General features: G+C 44.9%; 2 protein-coding genes across 2 annotated transcripts; both read right to left on the bottom strand.

Moving 5' to 3' along the window:
* Nucleotides 1-7,270: 7,270 nt before the first annotated feature.
* Nucleotides 7,271-8,877, bottom strand: LOC124696697 (protein trichome birefringence-like 8). The gene is made up of 4 exons (XM_047229382.1): nucleotides 8,573-8,877; nucleotides 8,030-8,425; nucleotides 7,769-7,927; nucleotides 7,271-7,616 (listed from the first exon to the last, which is right to left on the bottom strand). Exons 1-4 carry the CDS (start codon nucleotides 8,875-8,877, stop codon nucleotides 7,271-7,273), a joined length of 1,206 nt encoding a protein of 401 aa, XP_047085338.1.
* A 267-nt stretch (nucleotides 8,878-9,144) lies between these two features.
* Nucleotides 9,145-16,222, bottom strand: LOC124696696 (protein-tyrosine-phosphatase PTP1-like). Its single transcript, XM_047229381.1, has 9 exons — nucleotides 16,114-16,222; nucleotides 15,103-15,476; nucleotides 13,154-13,247; nucleotides 12,989-13,056; nucleotides 12,762-12,896; nucleotides 11,085-11,207; nucleotides 10,234-10,376; nucleotides 10,013-10,154; nucleotides 9,145-9,557 (listed from the first exon to the last, which is right to left on the bottom strand). The coding sequence occupies exons 1-9, from the start codon at nucleotides 16,220-16,222 to the stop codon at nucleotides 9,492-9,494; spliced, it is 1,254 nt and encodes a 417-aa protein (XP_047085337.1). The 3' UTR covers nucleotides 9,145-9,491.
* Between the last annotated feature and the right edge of the window lie 252 nt (nucleotides 16,223-16,474).

Genomic DNA, 16,474 nt, shown 5'->3' with positions numbered 1-16,474 from the left:
GAGCGGATGCCTTCTCCATGAGTGTAAGACATACGTTATTGACGTACTCTTCCCACCTAGGAGAGGCCTCCTCCAGCGAGTGCACGATACGGTCAAAGAGCTCCAGGAAGGCTCCATGCTCGTTGGAGGCCAAGAGAGCCTCAGTGCCCACGAAATCTGCATCGAAGCTGGGAAGACACTGCTTCGCGCGAAGAAATAGGGCGTGGTACATTTTACCTCAGTGTTCGCTGAGGTGCTTCCTCTGCAGGAGCTCAAAGGACAGCTCATCCACCTCCTTTCGAAGAGAGGCCAGCTGCTCCTGTTCTTGAGCAAGGCCCTTCTTCAGCTCCTTGGCGTGATTGCAGGAAGCTTTCCTAGTGTCGACCTCCCTGCTGAGGTCACCACGAAGCTCCTGGACTTAGGATGCTAGCTCCGTCATCTGAGCATGGAGCCTTGATATGTTGCAAACGTATCTATAATTTTTGATGCTCCATGCTTATTTTACACAAATTTCTATATGTTTTGTCTACACTTCGTGGCACTTTTATGGATTTTCCGGAACTAACCTATTGACAATATGTCAGTTCCTTTTTTGCTGTTTTTGTATTTCAGAAAAGTTGTACAGGAAATATTCTCGGAATTGGACGAAACAAAAACCGAAGATCTTATTTTTCCGTAACGAAGACGAAGTCCGGAGGAGAGACGAAGTGGCGCCACAGGGCGACCACACCACCCCATGGCGCGGCCAAGGGTGGGCATGCGCCATGGCATGGTGTGGACCACCTAGGCGGCCACCGGCCTTGCCCTTCCGCCTATATAATGCCTTCGACGCAAAAAGCCTAAAACAACTAGCCTCCATCCATGAAAAGTTCCGTCGCCGCCGCTATCGTCCAGATAAGTTTCAGGGGTCAGAAGTTCATGTTCCGACACCCTGCCGGGACGGGGATTGACCCCTGGAGCCATCTCCATCGACTCCACCGCCTCCACTTCGACTCCATGATGGTTCGTGAGTAGTTCCCCCTTGGACCACAGATTCTCGACGGTAGCTAGTTGGTACTCTCTCCCATGTACTTCAATACAATGATCTCATGAGTTGCCTGATGTCTACGCACGCTTCTATTCATGTAGACAGTGTTGGGCCTCCAAGAGCAGAGGTTTGTAGAACAACAACAAGTTTCCCTTAAGTGAATCACCCAAGGTTTATCGAACTCAGGGAGGTATAGGTCAAAGATATCCCTCTCAAGCAACCCTGCAATTAAGATACAAGAAGTCTCTTGTGTCCCCAACACACCTAATACACTTGTCAGATGTATAGGTGCACTAGTTCGGCGAAGAGATAGTGAAATACAAGTAATATGGATTATTGTAAGTAGGAATTGCAATCTGAAATAAAAATAGCAGCAAGCAAACATGTAGCAGAACTTGTTGTAAACGGTGTTTCAATGCTTAGAAACAAGGCCTAGGGATCATACTTTCACTAGTGGACACTCTCAACAATGATCACATAACTGAATAAATAAATGCTACTCTTAAACACTCTCTTGTTGGATAACAAACACCATTCATTGTGTAGGGCTACAAAAGCACACCTCAAGCCGGAGTAAACAAGCTCCACAACGTTCGGAGTTCATATTAAAGTAACCTCTAGAGTGCATAATAGACCGTTGCAATTTAGACCGAGTACTAACTAGCATACACACTGTCACCAATAGCTATGAAAGGGGGAATAGATCACATCAATACTATCATAGTAATAGTTAACTTCATAATCTACAAGAGATTACAATCATAACCTACGCCAAGTACTACATGATGCACACACCGTCAACTTTACATCATGGAGGAATAGACTACTTTAATAACATCACTAGAGTAGCACATAGATTAATAGTGATACAAAGCTCATGATCACATAAGGATCACACCATGGGAGAGAGAGATGAACCACATAGCTACCGGTAGAGCCCTCAGCCTCGGGGGAGAACTACTCCCTCCTCATCATGGGAGACAGCAACGGCGATGAAGATGGCAATGGAGTCGATGGAGATGGCTCCGGGGCAATTCCCGTCCCGGCGGCGTGCGCGAACGGAGATTCTGTCCCCCGAAACTTGTCTTCGCGATGGCGGCGGCTACGGAACTCTTCGTGGAATATCGTCGATTGTTATAGGGTTTTCGGAGACGGAAGAATATATAGGCGAAGGGGCGATGTCGGTGGAGTCCCGAGGTGGGGTCCCCACCTGGTGGCGCGGCCAAGGGGTGGCCCACGCCCCCCTATGGTGTGGGCTCCTCGTGGCCCCCCTTCGTCTCTCCTTCGGACTCCGTGAAGCCCCTGGAAAAATAGGAACGTGGCCTTTTGTTTCGTCCGATTCCGAGAATATTTCCTGTGTAGGATTTCTGAAACCAAAAATAGCAGAAAACAGGAACTGACGCTTCGGCATCTTGTTAATAGGTTAGTTCCGGAAAATGCATCAAAATGATATGAAGTATGGATAAAACATGTAGATATTGTCATAAAACTAGCATGGAACATAAGAAATTATAGATACGCTGGAGACGTATCATTGCCTTACATGATTGAGATCCATATGATGTAATCGGTGTTGTGTTTGTTGGGATCCGATAAATTGTGGAATTGTGATCAGATTGTTCACCATATTATCATACGACATGTCTGAGCTGCCAACAAGAGAGTATGGAATGCATCCTAGGGAGGCAAGGAACGAGGAAGTTTGTTCAGGGGAGTACCATCCCCTAGAACACTTGGAGAAGGCTCTTAAAGGACAGTACCTACATGCATTGACCCCTCCAAAAATAGGAAAATAAGTAGATGCTTCTATTGTGACGTGCAAGGTCAAGATGGCCCTCCATAAATGGTTGAGGAGGGTGAGAAAGAAGATAAGGAAGCAATAGTGTGTGTGTGCAACCATGTAGTGTGTGCGTGTGCAACCACGTAGTGTGTGTGTGCGCGCGTGCCTATAACCATGTAGTGTATGTGTATGTGTGTGTGTGTGTGTGTGTGTGTGTGTTGTAGTCACATATTTTCCCCTTCAAGTCGGCATATTAAGTTCTTTAAAGCTCATGTGTGATCTCCTCCTAGCTTTACAATGTCGTTCAAACTCTAGTCATTAAACTTGTTAATTTTCTTCTTTATTTAGAAAAAATCCTTCCATGCCATTTTACAACATCTCTTTGTTTTGCCAAAGTTCTTTGCATTTGTTTGTAAAAAAGCATTTCAAGCATTGACAACATAGGGTTCTCTCTAGCTGCCAATATGTAACTGATAAAAATCTCTGAGTGGTTGTTCAGTAGCATGTCACACTTGCATAAATCACAAAAGAATGCCTTGATCCATGTAATTTGCACTAATTCTTCAAACCACTCAAATGCATGCTCACTCTTTGCCTTCATATTGTCCATGTTGTTCTCCCATTTGGGGCTATTAGTTGATTTGCAATGGCCCACACGTTATTCTTCAATGTCTCTCATCTATGAATTGTTTTTGGGAAATTTGTATCAAATGGCTAACACAAAATTTATGCTCAACATCCGGAAAAACCTTTTCCATAACATTAATCAGACCCTTATGTATGTCACTCATTATAGTCCAAGGAGATGTATTGGTTATGCTAAAGTCGTCTCTCAAGGTTGTGAGGAACCACTCCCATGCAATGGTACACTCCACCTTAAATATGCCCATTGCAATGGGAAATATGCAATCATTGGGGTCTATCCAACATTAGTTAGCAACACTCCCTTGTATCTTGTCTTAATATGACAACCATCAATGCAAATTAGTGGCCAACATCTAGTGAGAAAACCTCTTATGCAAGCATTATATGACTAGTACATTATGTCCAAATGCTCCTTCACAATGTCACTTCATGGCTCTTTTACAAAATTGGTGGAAAAAAGGAAGGTCGATTCAGGATTGGCCCTCTTTGGCTCTTCCCCATATCCCCTTAGTTGAGCAAATTATGCTTTTTCATTGCCATGAATTTCTAGTAGAGCAGCCTTCCTTGCTCTGCCCAACTTCCACTTGTCACGCGTATATTGGATTCTCTATGAACTTTAGTTGCAAATGCTTGAAGGTCCATTTGTTGATTGTCTCTGAATTCATAAATGAATTGTTTGCAAAGAAAAGAGCTCTCATTTCATAAACTCTCTCACAAGTGTGCTTTCCTGCATAAGATGTGACCACAAAGCCACCTGTCCTCCTCAGATCAAATCCCACTCTCAGCCTCCATGGAAACCTTCTTCACAAATTGCATGAAGTCTAGTTTTGTCATTCTTTATTTTCCTTATCTTCACTCTTTCTATGATGTTGTATGCATTCAGTGCTAGCCTGACCTCTTCAATGCTTGCAAATTTCATCCCACTACTAAATAAAGGAGAATTCATGCCGACTTCATGATTAAATGCCTAGAACTTGTACTGTAACTTGACTCTTTCTCCTTCTTAAAAATTAAGGTCTCTATCGTCTAATGCATCTTCATCTTAGATCTCAGCAATCACAACCCTCTCATTATTGTCATTGAGGTTTGTATCAAAATTATCCAGAAACAAATCATCATCTCCTGATTCTGCATCAAAATCACTATCATAGAATTCAGAGTCCTGTCACTATATGAATCATTTCTCTGTGATTGGACACACTCTTCTCCATAACTATGTGCTACTACAACTAATGTTGATGCAACAGCTTCTGAGACTTAAGCTTGAACACCAGCAGTTGATTGTTGTCTTGCAATGGCTGCTCTAGCCCTGACAAGGTCAGCTCTAATGACTGTAATAAAATTTGCGTGATCAACAAATATAACACGAGTCTTGTCAATTGGTGATGCACTTCTCATCTCAATCAAGTCAGCATTAGTGACTAGAGGCAACAACCCATCAAGCATATTTTTCCTTGGAGAAAGGAAATACATGTGTACCTTCTCATCCCTCGAACAATCTAACACACACAAAATTTGATCAATTGTTGAATTGCACCAACTGTTAATCAGTTGTAAAAACAGAGACCGTGTCATCCACATACAAATTAATTCATTGTGGCACACTTCTAGAGAAAATAGGTTTGGACCTTGCTTTGGATTAATAACTGCCAAATTAACCACAAGATAAATTAATATGGAAACGAGCCACAACAATGCCACATATAATTCAATAGAACATATGCACCTCATTCTATTATACTTTAAGTAATATTTTAGTGATTGGATTCCTCAGAATGATTTGAATTGCCAGTGCTTGTCTTATTGCACATATTGTTGCCTTGTGTGCCTCTTACATTATTTTCTTCCTCCCTCATCCACCATAAATATGGGTGCCCCTGCATTGCATGCCCACTATAACACAACTAGTTCAATCATGAATGACATTGTGTGGAGTGAAAAAAAAACGAGGAGCAGTACTGCTAGAAGGAGTTCTGGTTCCAGCTTGAGCTCTAGTGGGAGAAAAATTGTAACTAGGGAGAAAGAAGTGATAGTGTACCACATAAGAAATGCTAAGGAGAGGGAGGCAGCGGCTGAGAGGAATAAGCTAGAGAGATGGATGTGTCAGCTAGACTACAACAGCTAGGTCTTGGCATCTTCTATTCTCATGCAAACAGGCCAATCATGTTTGAGCTCCCAATAGTAGTAGAGAGTGTGCATCAATTGAGGTTGTAAGATACCCTGGTGCCCTACATTTTGAGCCCTACTTTGTGCCTAAAAGAACATAAAGAGATGATAGCCAGTGTTATGTTGTGCAAGATCAAGAAAGACATGCAAGGGTTTGCAAAAAGGTTTGCCAAGAGCCACACAGTGGCTAATATCCAGACTTGTTTATAAATTTGCTAGATGCTCATGCGTGACTACTTATTTCTACCAATAATCCTAATATGTAGTGTCTCCTTCTATGTACCAATGGCATCTATGATTAATGGAGCTATTTTATGTTCATTCTTTACTGCCTACAAACTAATTTCCACAATCAAAATCATGACCACCGCAACAAAACTGCAACTGCAATAACAAAGAACATCAAAATTCAGAGTTGATACTTCTCCAAACCTGCATAAATTTGTGATTTTTTTGTTCTGCCTGATGATAAAGACTCAAACTAAGATATATAACATAAAATTCTCACAAAAAAACCTTTTTTTCCATATTGAACGTGAATTGTCGCTGCTTTTCCGTGAAATAGGACATCTCCTTAATGAAAAAATAGCCAACTAAATGGAACACTCATCGTCACAATCAAAATTGTCACTGATTGTGCGTCGATTCAACACAAAAAAATTGAAGATCGATAGAACAATCCCTAAGAACCCTACCTAAACCTGTCAGAAAGGAACAAAAACAGAGGGAGATGAGGGAGTCGAGGGTGGCCACTCGTACCGTAGGAAGGTGGATCATGTTTCCATAAGCACATGCGAATCTACGACGGCTTCATTGCAGAGATGGTTACGGCGATGAGCAGCGTAGCTGCATTGACGCGTGAGGGAGGTAGAAGACGAGGACTGTGTCTGCCTGTCTTTGGCCATCCAAATGGAAGGAGAGAAACGATGATCAATATCTTTCAGGGGCTTTTCTGCAAAACAACCCACGCGACAGAAACACTCATGCCACCCGTTTCGGACTCCGACGGAGATAAATCTTATGCCACCTAGGTCGTATGGGCAAATCGGTGGCCCAACCTCCTCAAGCAACACCTAGCAAACCGTATCTCAAAGCATCCATGCCCAAACAACTCCTAAATTCCTAATTCAGAGTTGCCAATTCTGAATAAAATAATCTCACGAAATCTTGCAACAGTTCAGAAGAAACAATGTCTCACGAAGTGCATCCAAACAAGGAATTTCCCCAAAGAACCAAGCATCTGGGTTGTCGAGCATACCAGTCCATTATTTGCCGCCAGTGCCGCGAGCAAGGGGGAGTCCAGGAGGGAGGCCATGGACAGAGTGGCAGTGCCGGGACAAAGAAATCGGGTCTCTAGGCCATGGACTACGAGGGAGAGCAGCGGTGGCACAATCCTACTCGGAAGACCAAGACTTCACCTGATTTGAAAGTTTTAGAATGTCGGCTCCACGCTTTGCAAGATGTAGGACCAAATCATCACATGGTGGACTAGTTGTTGGACTAAAAGTGTAAATAGCTCTTGATAAACTAAACAAGTTTCTACAAGATTTTTTTACTCAATCTCGATGTTCGGATATGTAGGATTCCCAACCAATGCTTGTGCGACAGAGATCCTTCCCTGCATCGTCTAAACTGATAACATGTGCGTACATACACAACCAGTCTGTCATCGATCAGTGTTTTGTCCTCGTAGCATAGCCCATAGACAAGAGGTGAGCATAGAGGACCTGGTTCCACGTGTCCGGCACGCCCGGCAGGCACCAGTGGCTGCAGTCCTCCGGCGCGTCCGGCGGCGTCCCGGGCTCCCGGTGCCGCGACGGGTGGCCGTCCCTCCTCAGCTCCGTCATGTGCGTTATGTTCAGGAACCGGGCGTTCCTCCCTTTTCTCCTCACGCCTCGCATCGTGCTCGAGATCGCCGCGTTCATCCACGAATTCTCCTCGATGAACTGGTCCCCGCCTGTGGCTGTTCGTGGCTGCTGCTGGGCTGCACATGAGCCGCCTGTGTCCCACGCGCCATTGCTGCATGCGATCGAATCAGTAGAGTTTTGTGTTATGGACGACGATGATCTGTCAAAATCTGGACTACCCTACATGTAATTTTTGGTTGACAGTAAATCATGCATGCTTACTATACTTCATACTGCTGTCTGAGATGTCAAAATCTAGAGTACCTATAATGGGAAGGGGAATAGCTCCTGAAGAACAAATAGCTCTTGGAACGCCTCGCATTACTCAGCTCCCAACGTTTCACCGTCTGCAGCGACAACCGGAACGCCTCCCTGATGTCCGTGGTCACGTTGAACCGCTTGCCAACCATGAAATAGTTTCCTCTGCAACCAACCATGGACCTCCAGTTCAGTAAATCAGCCGAACAAATCAGCAAATGTTCTTTCTCTGCGAGGAATTAATTAATTATGATTTAACCTACATACGCTTTGATGGTCTTGTGCTCGTTCCACCAGTGCCCGGTGTTGAGGACGAGCACGTCGGCGCCGGCCCAGCGGTCGGCGTGACGCGGCAGCGCGTCCAGCCGGACCGCTCCCCTGACGACCGCGTCGTCGCCGCTCGCCTGGACCGGGAAGCGGTCGACCCTGACGAGCATCGGCGCGCGGTAGTACTCCACGGAGAGGTTGTAGTCCGCGAACACCATGGAAAGGTACCCCTTGTGCCGGCCGATGGGCTTCCCGGACTGCTCGTAGATCCTCGACCCGCCGGCGCCGGCGGCGAGCATGCACACCATGGACTCCCACTGGTTGCGGCCGATCGAGTCGCCGGCGAACACGATCCGCCCGTTCCGGCTCCTCTCCAGCATCTCGCTCGCGTTAAACCTACAGAAATGCTTCTTCTCGGTAACCGTTTGACGTACATGGAGGAGACTGGCCGCAGGTAACTGAAATCAAGATGCATGCGACACAAGATCGATCCTCGAAAAAATTCTGTAACCGGAGATGGCAATGGCGCGCGGCGGTACCTACTTAGGGAGGTTGCAGCCGCGAGGCTGCCATCGCCAGTGCCGGAACGACGAGTCGCTCCGGCCGTTGCGTGCGCACTGGAAACCAGGGTCCAGGAACGGGCAATCCTCCGTGTAAACCGTCGGGGAATCGGCGTCCCGCACCCATGCCCCGTCGGAGTAGTCGCAGCCACCGGCGCGAACTTTGCCGCCGGCGTTCAGGAGAGGCCGGGATCGGAAGACGGACCAGGACGACGGCGCGCGCGGCACCAACGCCACGATGGGGAGCGCGAGCAGAACGGAGAAGATGGCCGCGCGCCTAGCGTGCATGGGTCTCTACTCTCTACTACACTGAGTAGTGGTAGCGACCATTCATTCATTTCATCGGTTTAGAGGGGAAGGAGGAGATCGAGCTGCAATAGGAGTGTGCGAGCAACTGGTGATGCCAAGAGTGTGAGACATGGCGGGGAGGGATTTGTGGGTACAGTTGACCGACATAGTGCAGCCATGCGTTTCTTATATGGGCTTTGTGCTTCAGACACAGCATTCAAGAATTAACAAGGAAAGACATATAAAGATCATTCGGCACAATTTGAGTTTCATGCATCTGCCATCAAACAATGCAAGCTACTAGGTGGTGGTGGTGCACCAGTAGACATGCCAACCATCTGGCGTCAACACATATAATCATTCAACGGAAGTGATACAAGTGGATACATAGCAATGGTGATTCTGGGTGTGCGCCAGCCATTTGCAAATCGGTGCGAGATATGATCAAATTGGTAAAATACTGATCACAATAATTTTGGAAAGAGCTTCCTACTGAAATACAAATTCCGGTCTTCCTTCATGACGTGCATCAATGCTATCAGCTAAAGCATAGCAAATCGAGGAAGCAAGAGCATGTTTCTGCATGAAACTTCTCTCAGAAAATGGTCTTTGCGCTATGATTTTTTAATCAGTTCTTTCAGCTCCGCCACGATCGCACCATAGCAGAACTTGTATTGGTCCTGCAAAGCACAAGATGTTCTTAGGGTGGAGTGCTACTAGCAGCAATCTGCTTTGCAGTGTTCTGAGACACTGTTTAATCAATGGATAAAATTATGCCTACAACACTTCATCAATCTATCTTTATTATGCAGGACATAGTAATCATTCTTCTGTGGGTAACGTAAAATCTGAAGGCTTTGGTGAGGAAGCTTCCACTGAATGGAAAACTATTGTCAACTCGAGGAGGGATTCCACAAAATGCCACCTTTTAGTTTGGCTCTGACAAAAGTCACAACCTTGTATCATTGACCTGTGGGGTCAGAAGCCACTATCCACTTGTCATAACACAAAGTGTGCCACTTGTGTCAAAGTGTAAACAAATGTGTGGCAATTTGTCTAAAAATTCCCAACTTGATTTGAGACTTAGAGAATCTTGCGACCGACTCACAAACAAAAAAAAGAAAAAAAAGCATACCTCTGTTTGGACCATCCCAGGACGCCGGTATCTGAACTCCCTGACAGTTGCAGCAAGATCTGTAGCAGTTTGATCACCAAGTAATACTCTCTCTATTGTATTGTGGATGGTGATGTAAGCACCAGTTCTCCCAATGCCTGCACTGAAACAAGAAAAAGGAATGCAATATTATTAGAGAGTGTGCAAGGGTGAAAAGAAAATCATGGCATTAAGAACCGAACCTGCAATGTGCAACTATTGGATGCTCTTTCGGAATGCCATATAACCTTTTTAGAATGTTCCGTACAGTACTGCTGTCATCTGGCACGCCATGGTCGGGCCATGTAGAGTGCTGGATATGGAGAACAGTATGCACTTTATGTGACTGCAAAATAAAGAATCGTAAGTTGCAAGCAATATCTTACGTGATTATGTTCAGGAAACCAGAAGAAAAGTAAACTTGGAAGAAAATAAGTATATGTTGCAAAATACAGAATCAGCAGAATTTATAGCAACATGATAAATATTCACCAATGGTATAAGCTAACGTGTACTAAAAAATGCTACTCCCTCCGATCCATAATAAGCATCGGCACATTAATTCAAATTTGGACTAAATTGAACTAAAGCCACGACACTTATTATGGATCGGAGGGAGTACATCAAGTAGTGGTAAAAGGAGGAATTCATTCATCACACTGCGATGACACTTTGTGATAAGACTGATGAATCAATGCCTTAAAAACTGAACTGAAATCTTCACTACCACTATAAGCATGAGTGTCATAAGAAAATGGAAGAAAAACAGTGATAATATAACTGATGAAAGATACCATTCATGAGATATTTAGGTGGTTATATGAGAGGAAATTTTCCTCAAATGTGAAATACACCAAGCTCCTTCTAACAAAAGCATTACATACTTTTAAAGGGTACAAGAACTAAGTCTATGCATCAGTGAACAAGAGTAATGGAATAAAATAGAGTAAAAGCACAGAATAAAATAGTCCCTCGCCTGTATAATTGTGCAAGATATCTTCAAAATTTGTTAAGACAGAAAAGCAACAAATATATATTAGCTTTACACATTTACCTCGTTATGTTTCACCTCCACACTGCGCAACGTTAATTTGCCACCTTCACTGATCTTCGTGATCTTAACGTTAAATCTTCCGTAATTTTCTTGCCTCTTGCTCAACGGAAGATACTCATCACACTGCCAGTATTTAAACGTAAATAATATTTGATAGAATTTTACCGAAGGAAATAATTTTGAATTGTGTGACTGTTTACAAGATTAATGATACCAGACAATCATCATGGTAACAAAGCGGCAATGCAAGTATTCCTTTAGGTATCACATACTCACATGTCAATGCATCTCCCCGGAGTGGCAATAAAATGGTAAATGATTGTACAGAAAATAACCAAATCTCTCCCTCCCTCCATTCATCTCTCTAGCTTTTTTTGAGGGAAATTCATCTCTCTAGCTAGGGAAATCATGGGTGCATTATTCAGGAAGGAGGAAAAGACAGATTACATGTTTTGGTTTCTCTTTTATTTTTTAAACAAAGGGAAAAAGCTTTGCCTTTTATATTGATAAAGGAGGAGCAAACATACTGTGTCCTAAGCCATCAAGAAAAGCAAACAAAGAGGAAAAGAGCCTTAGCCCACTATTTCCACCTGACGATTAGCACCCGTCATAATCCAATCCTTGCCTTCGTCCTTGATCTTTTCCATCAGGGTTGTCACCAAATAAGCTTTATTGTTGAAGACCCTCGCATTTCTTTCCTTCCAGATTTCCCAAGTGATAAGTGCAATAGCCGACAGAAGGCCCTTCGGAGATAAAGTTGGCGCCTTAGCAATGGCCGACCAATAATGCAGCACCGTCTCCCGGCCCGAGCCCAAACATTGCACGAGAGAGGGGCAAGAGAGCCATAAGGCCGCAGCCTGCCAGATCCTCCTGGAATAGCAGCACTCAAACAGAATGTGTCTCGCTGTCTCGGGCTGACAGTGGCACAGCTGACAAGTGGTCTGGTGAGGCCATCCCCTGATCACCAGGCGGTCCGACGTCCAGAGTCTGTTTTGAACAGCGAGCCAGGCAAAGAGCCGACACCTGGGAGGGCCCACGCTTTCCAGACAATCAGATTGAAGGAACAGGGGATGGATACCTCAAACTGGGCCATGTATTCCGAGCTAGTCGAGTAGGCCCCATTGACGTGAGTCAAGATGATCGTGTCCTCCACGTTTTGGTTTCTCTTTAAAGATACCAGAGGGACAGACACCCCTTGTTTGTTTCTAAGAAGCCAGCATTCCATGTTCTGAAGTCCATAGGTAGGAGAACTAGGGAAGCATATGTAGCATGCTAAAAAATATAGATACGGTGTTTCCCTGTCCAGTTGAGTTTTGAAAATTTCCCTAGGGAGACCTGACAAGTGTCTATGTGCATGCATGCTTTCATCATGTCCATTTTGTTTTCATGTTCTGAACAATTGAATTACATATGACAAGCTGAGAGGTGTGCATGCAACCACATCCATATAGCGATGCAACAATCACTGAGCATTTAGCGTCCTTCAAATATATAGTAAAAATAGACTTGTCCACAGAAACATGACATTATAAACAGAAAAACGAAGTGATAATAAAATAACCCAACACTGTAGGCAAACATGTAGAGTAAAGTTGTGCTAGAACTACGGAAGACAAGAGAAACTGATATTAGGTCAACTGAACTAAACTGCAAGTCACGAGTGTTTGTTATTCGCACCTTAACATTGTCAAATTTGGTGAGCATAACAATTACAGGACAGCTGTTCTCAAAGACCATCTGCCAGAAATCTTCGAATGTTTTGACTAGCGGTCCTTGAGTAGAAATGAACTTTGTTTGATCTTTGCCATCAAGCTGCAGATTATAAATGCAACAATCCTAATTAGGATTAGAAAGAGAGAAATAGGCAAAGAAGAACTAATTACCAGAGAACATGCTGTTTTTACCTTTATAAGGCTTGCATTGATGTAATCATTGCCTGTTGAAGACTGTAGCCTTATCCTGGTTTCATCAGCTAAAGAAAAAAAAGGTCAAGTTACATCAGATAATTTATTCCACATGGAGCTCTTGCAGAATATACACGACAGCCTTCACAAGTTAATAGTGCTCACATGGAAAGATATCAGTGTAGCGATTCCTTTCCTTATTATCGGAATTTCGAGCCACTGTAAAATTCTGAGTCGACTGGAGCGCTATTCTTATGTCCTGAAATAATTACATTGAATCAATAGTTGCATGATTTACTTCAGATGAAGTATTTCTTTATTCTTATAACTTGCAATTTCAAAGTATTCTTCATATAGACAACTGATAAAATAATTATTCCCGGATCTACTGTTTCCAGTGAATACTTATATCTGAATTGTTACTTTCGCTTGCATTGAAATGAATGTCGATGACCTAGTGTGGTACCATGAACTTGGAATTGAACAGGAACATGATACATTTCCATACCCGTGGATTTTTTTTCTTACAAAAATTTGATCAAGAGGCTAGGGGCAGATAATCTAGTTATTCTTAGTTAATACAGAATTTGATATGACGACTGTCACATTTGAGAATACATCAACCCAGTTGTTCAAAGTTCATGAAGAATTTGATATGGTGCCAGTCCCATTTGAGAATACATCTTCTCTTAACCGGTGCGAATTTATCGATTTGTTTTCATACCAAAAAAGAGGAAAACTATGGATTTCAGTTTCATCGTGTAATTGATCATCTTTGGAGTTTTGAATCGGAAACAGGGAGTAAGCTAGTTGTGTTGGAAGTTTAGACATAATTCTATGTTTTCCAATTTGAGAATACATCTTCTCCTAATCGGTGCGAATATATCGATTTGTTTTCATACCAAAAAAAAAAGGGAAAACTATGGTGTTCAGTTTCATCGTGTAATTGATCATCTTTGGAGTTCTGAATCGGAAACAGGGAGGTAAGCTAATTGTGTTGGAAGTTACTAAAACATGAGAAAATGGATGACTTGCATGTGATTAAGAGTCACACAAGCAGTAAAATGGACAAAATTTGTTCCAAACATCATGAGCGAGCTTAAAGGGTCACATAAACATATCCCAAGGGCAACCCTCACAGAATTCATGGTGACAGACCAATACCCAATTAAAGAAACACCAAATCCAGCAATACTTTGCTTTGCCTGGTGGCCTAGATGAGCAAAATTGATGAACTATTTTCCTCGGATAGAATAGCGAGCTACTTCGCTGTGTCAGCTTAAGTCCATCTCAGGTCAGCGCATGAAAAAAACACAAAGTCCATGGGTAGGTTCATTCCAAGGAAGAGCAAGAGCAGCAGATTGCTCAAAGTTCTAGTTTTGTTTGGTGAGTGCTAATGTTGATGCTGTATCCTGGAGAACGCAGCGCAACTCCTCAGAGTGTAATTTTGGCAGTCCAAATCGGACTACAGTCCCAGTTTGCCCAGCAAACCCAGACGTTAGATATAGCTTTGGAAATAATCTATGTTTTCCCTTAATCATATCCGGCACATTCATTTCTGGCTGTACACCTATTGTCCACTCTGGCGCTTCACTTGGAAGCAAGGCTGCGAAGATCACCTGGCACTAACCAAAATCACCTGGCACTAACCAAAAAGGAGAAAAAAAAAACGCTCATGCATCATTAGGGAACAACTAGATGTCCTGTTGGCATCCTGGTTAGTGGCATCAAAGCCATGGCGATTCCTTTCTCTTCAGTCTCGTCTACTCATGTGAGTCGCAATTTGAATGTAGCAGCGCATATTCTAGCAAAGTCCTGTATTAGTTGTCCCTCTAGCGAGGTTTTCTTTTCTGTTCCGGATTGTATCCGGGGAACTCTTTGTATCGATGTGATTTAATCAATAAAGCACTGTTTACTGTCAAAAAAACTCAAACTTGAATGATTGCAGAACTAGGGACTGTAGCTACGGCCAGTTTTCTAAAGTTATTAGCTTGAAAAAAGAAGACGGTGTTCTTAGTAGTTTCGCAAAGGAAAGAAAAGGTTGGTGGTAATTTCGCCATGCATTGCCGGACTAGCTCAAACGGGAGGATGGGCAGGACAGGACGACTTCATACCGGGAGGCCTCTGAACTCCTTGGAGATGTCGAGCGGCTTCTTGAGCTTCTTGTCGAACTCCCTGAGCGCCTTCTTGCAGTGCCTCAGCTCGAGCCGCGTGAGCGCCCGGGGCCGCGGGTCCGCGGCGGGGTCGAGAGGGTCAAAGGACCTTCTTTCACGCGGTATAGGCCGAGGCCCATGGCGGCGTGAGGCGGAGGTGGCCGACGCGCAGCCGCCCCCGCCAGCGCGGTGCTGGGAATTCCCCGTGGCTGCGGCGGCAGGGCCAAGGTCAGGGCCGGTCTTCCGACGGCGCTTGGGGCTGGGTGGGGAGGGGGAGGGGGAGGCGGAGGCGGGGGGAGTCGTCGGGGTGGCCGTGGTGACCGGGCGGGCAAGTCCTTATAAATAAAAGGGGACGACTACCGCTGGAGGCGGTGGTTGGATTTGGATTGAGACTTTGGGAGGGAAGACTTGGCTTGTGGGGGGAGACGGGAGAGGATGCTGATGCCGCGACGGAGCAAGTGGCACAAGGTATGACGCGGGGAGAGACGGTTTCGTGGAGGAGGAAATGGCGGACGCGGCCGTCCGGCGAGGGAAGCCGGCGCTGGTCTGTTCCGCTCGGAAGAAGGTGAGACGGAGTGGGCCAAAATGCGAGGAAGATGGAAAAAATATGCGAAGAATGATAAACTACATCCTTAAAAAAAAAAGGAGCATCTCCACTCGCCTCCCTCCTCCTTCCCCACCCCCTAAACCGCCCGGCTTTATGGGGTCACCGGCGCCACTACATTCTATCGGAGCAGCAGCTCCCAGCCGCATCCTCCAAACATGGCCCCCAAGTGGATTTGACAAATCTAAACATAAAGATCGACAATCGCATAGTTTTGACGCATGCAAACCGATCGTATGGTCTCGACAATCATGTCGTCACAAATCACTTCAAATCAATGTCTACGGAACCAGAAAGAACGCACGATGGCCGACATTACATGGCCACGGAAGTCAAAGGGCGAGATCATCCACTCGGGTAGAAAGCACCTCCTCTAGAGTTGTCGATGGCGGAGTAGATGTCGTCGGTGAAGCCTTGGTCGCCGGTGGGGTCATTTTCAAGGAGTCCATGGCCCGCGGCTTTCTTCTTCGGCTCCATAGCCGCCAATGTCTTCTTCCCCTTCCCTTTCGGGTCGGCCACGGCTCATCCACCTCCTCTTCGGAGACCTCGGCGTAGGTGTAGACATCGTTTTCCCAAGGCTCATCGCCGTCTTCCTCGTCGATGTAGGCCTCGACTTCCTGCTGCATGAAGGAGGGCTGCCCCCGCCACCGTTGATGATGTCGGCCATGATGGAGTCGATGGGCATTCCGCCAAACGGTCCTTGCACGCCTTGGTTGATGTTGCTTGCGG

The sequence above is a fragment of the Lolium rigidum genome, chromosome 3, assembly GCF_022539505.1.
Source record: "Lolium rigidum isolate FL_2022 chromosome 3, APGP_CSIRO_Lrig_0.1, whole genome shotgun sequence".
Taxonomy (NCBI): Eukaryota; Viridiplantae; Streptophyta; class Magnoliopsida; order Poales; family Poaceae; genus Lolium; species Lolium rigidum.
This window is presented reverse-complemented; position numbering and strand designations above follow the sequence as displayed.

Coding starts and splice junctions, on each gene's coding strand:
- LOC124696697 (XM_047229382.1), bottom strand. CDS start 8,877: ATGCACGCTAGGCGCGCGGCCATCTTCTCCGTTCTGCTCGCGCTCCCC. Junction 7,928..8,029: donor GAGCACAAGACCATCAAAGC/GTATGTAGGTTA, acceptor GGTTGGTTGCAG/AGGAAACTATTTCATGGTTG. Junction 7,617..7,768: donor TATTCCCCTTCCCATTATAG/GTACTCTAGATT, acceptor GATCGCATGCAG/CAATGGCGCGTGGGACACAG.
- LOC124696696 (XM_047229381.1), bottom strand. CDS start 16,222: ATGGAGCCGAAGAAGAAAGCCGCGGGCCATGGACTCCTTGAAAATGAC. Junction 15,477..16,113: donor CATCGACAACTCTAGAGGAG/GTGCTTTCTACC, acceptor TTTATTTATAAG/GACTTGCCCGCCCGGTCACC. Junction 13,057..13,153: donor CTACACTGATATCTTTCCAT/GTGAGCACTATT, acceptor TTTTTTCTTTAG/CTGATGAAACCAGGATAAGG.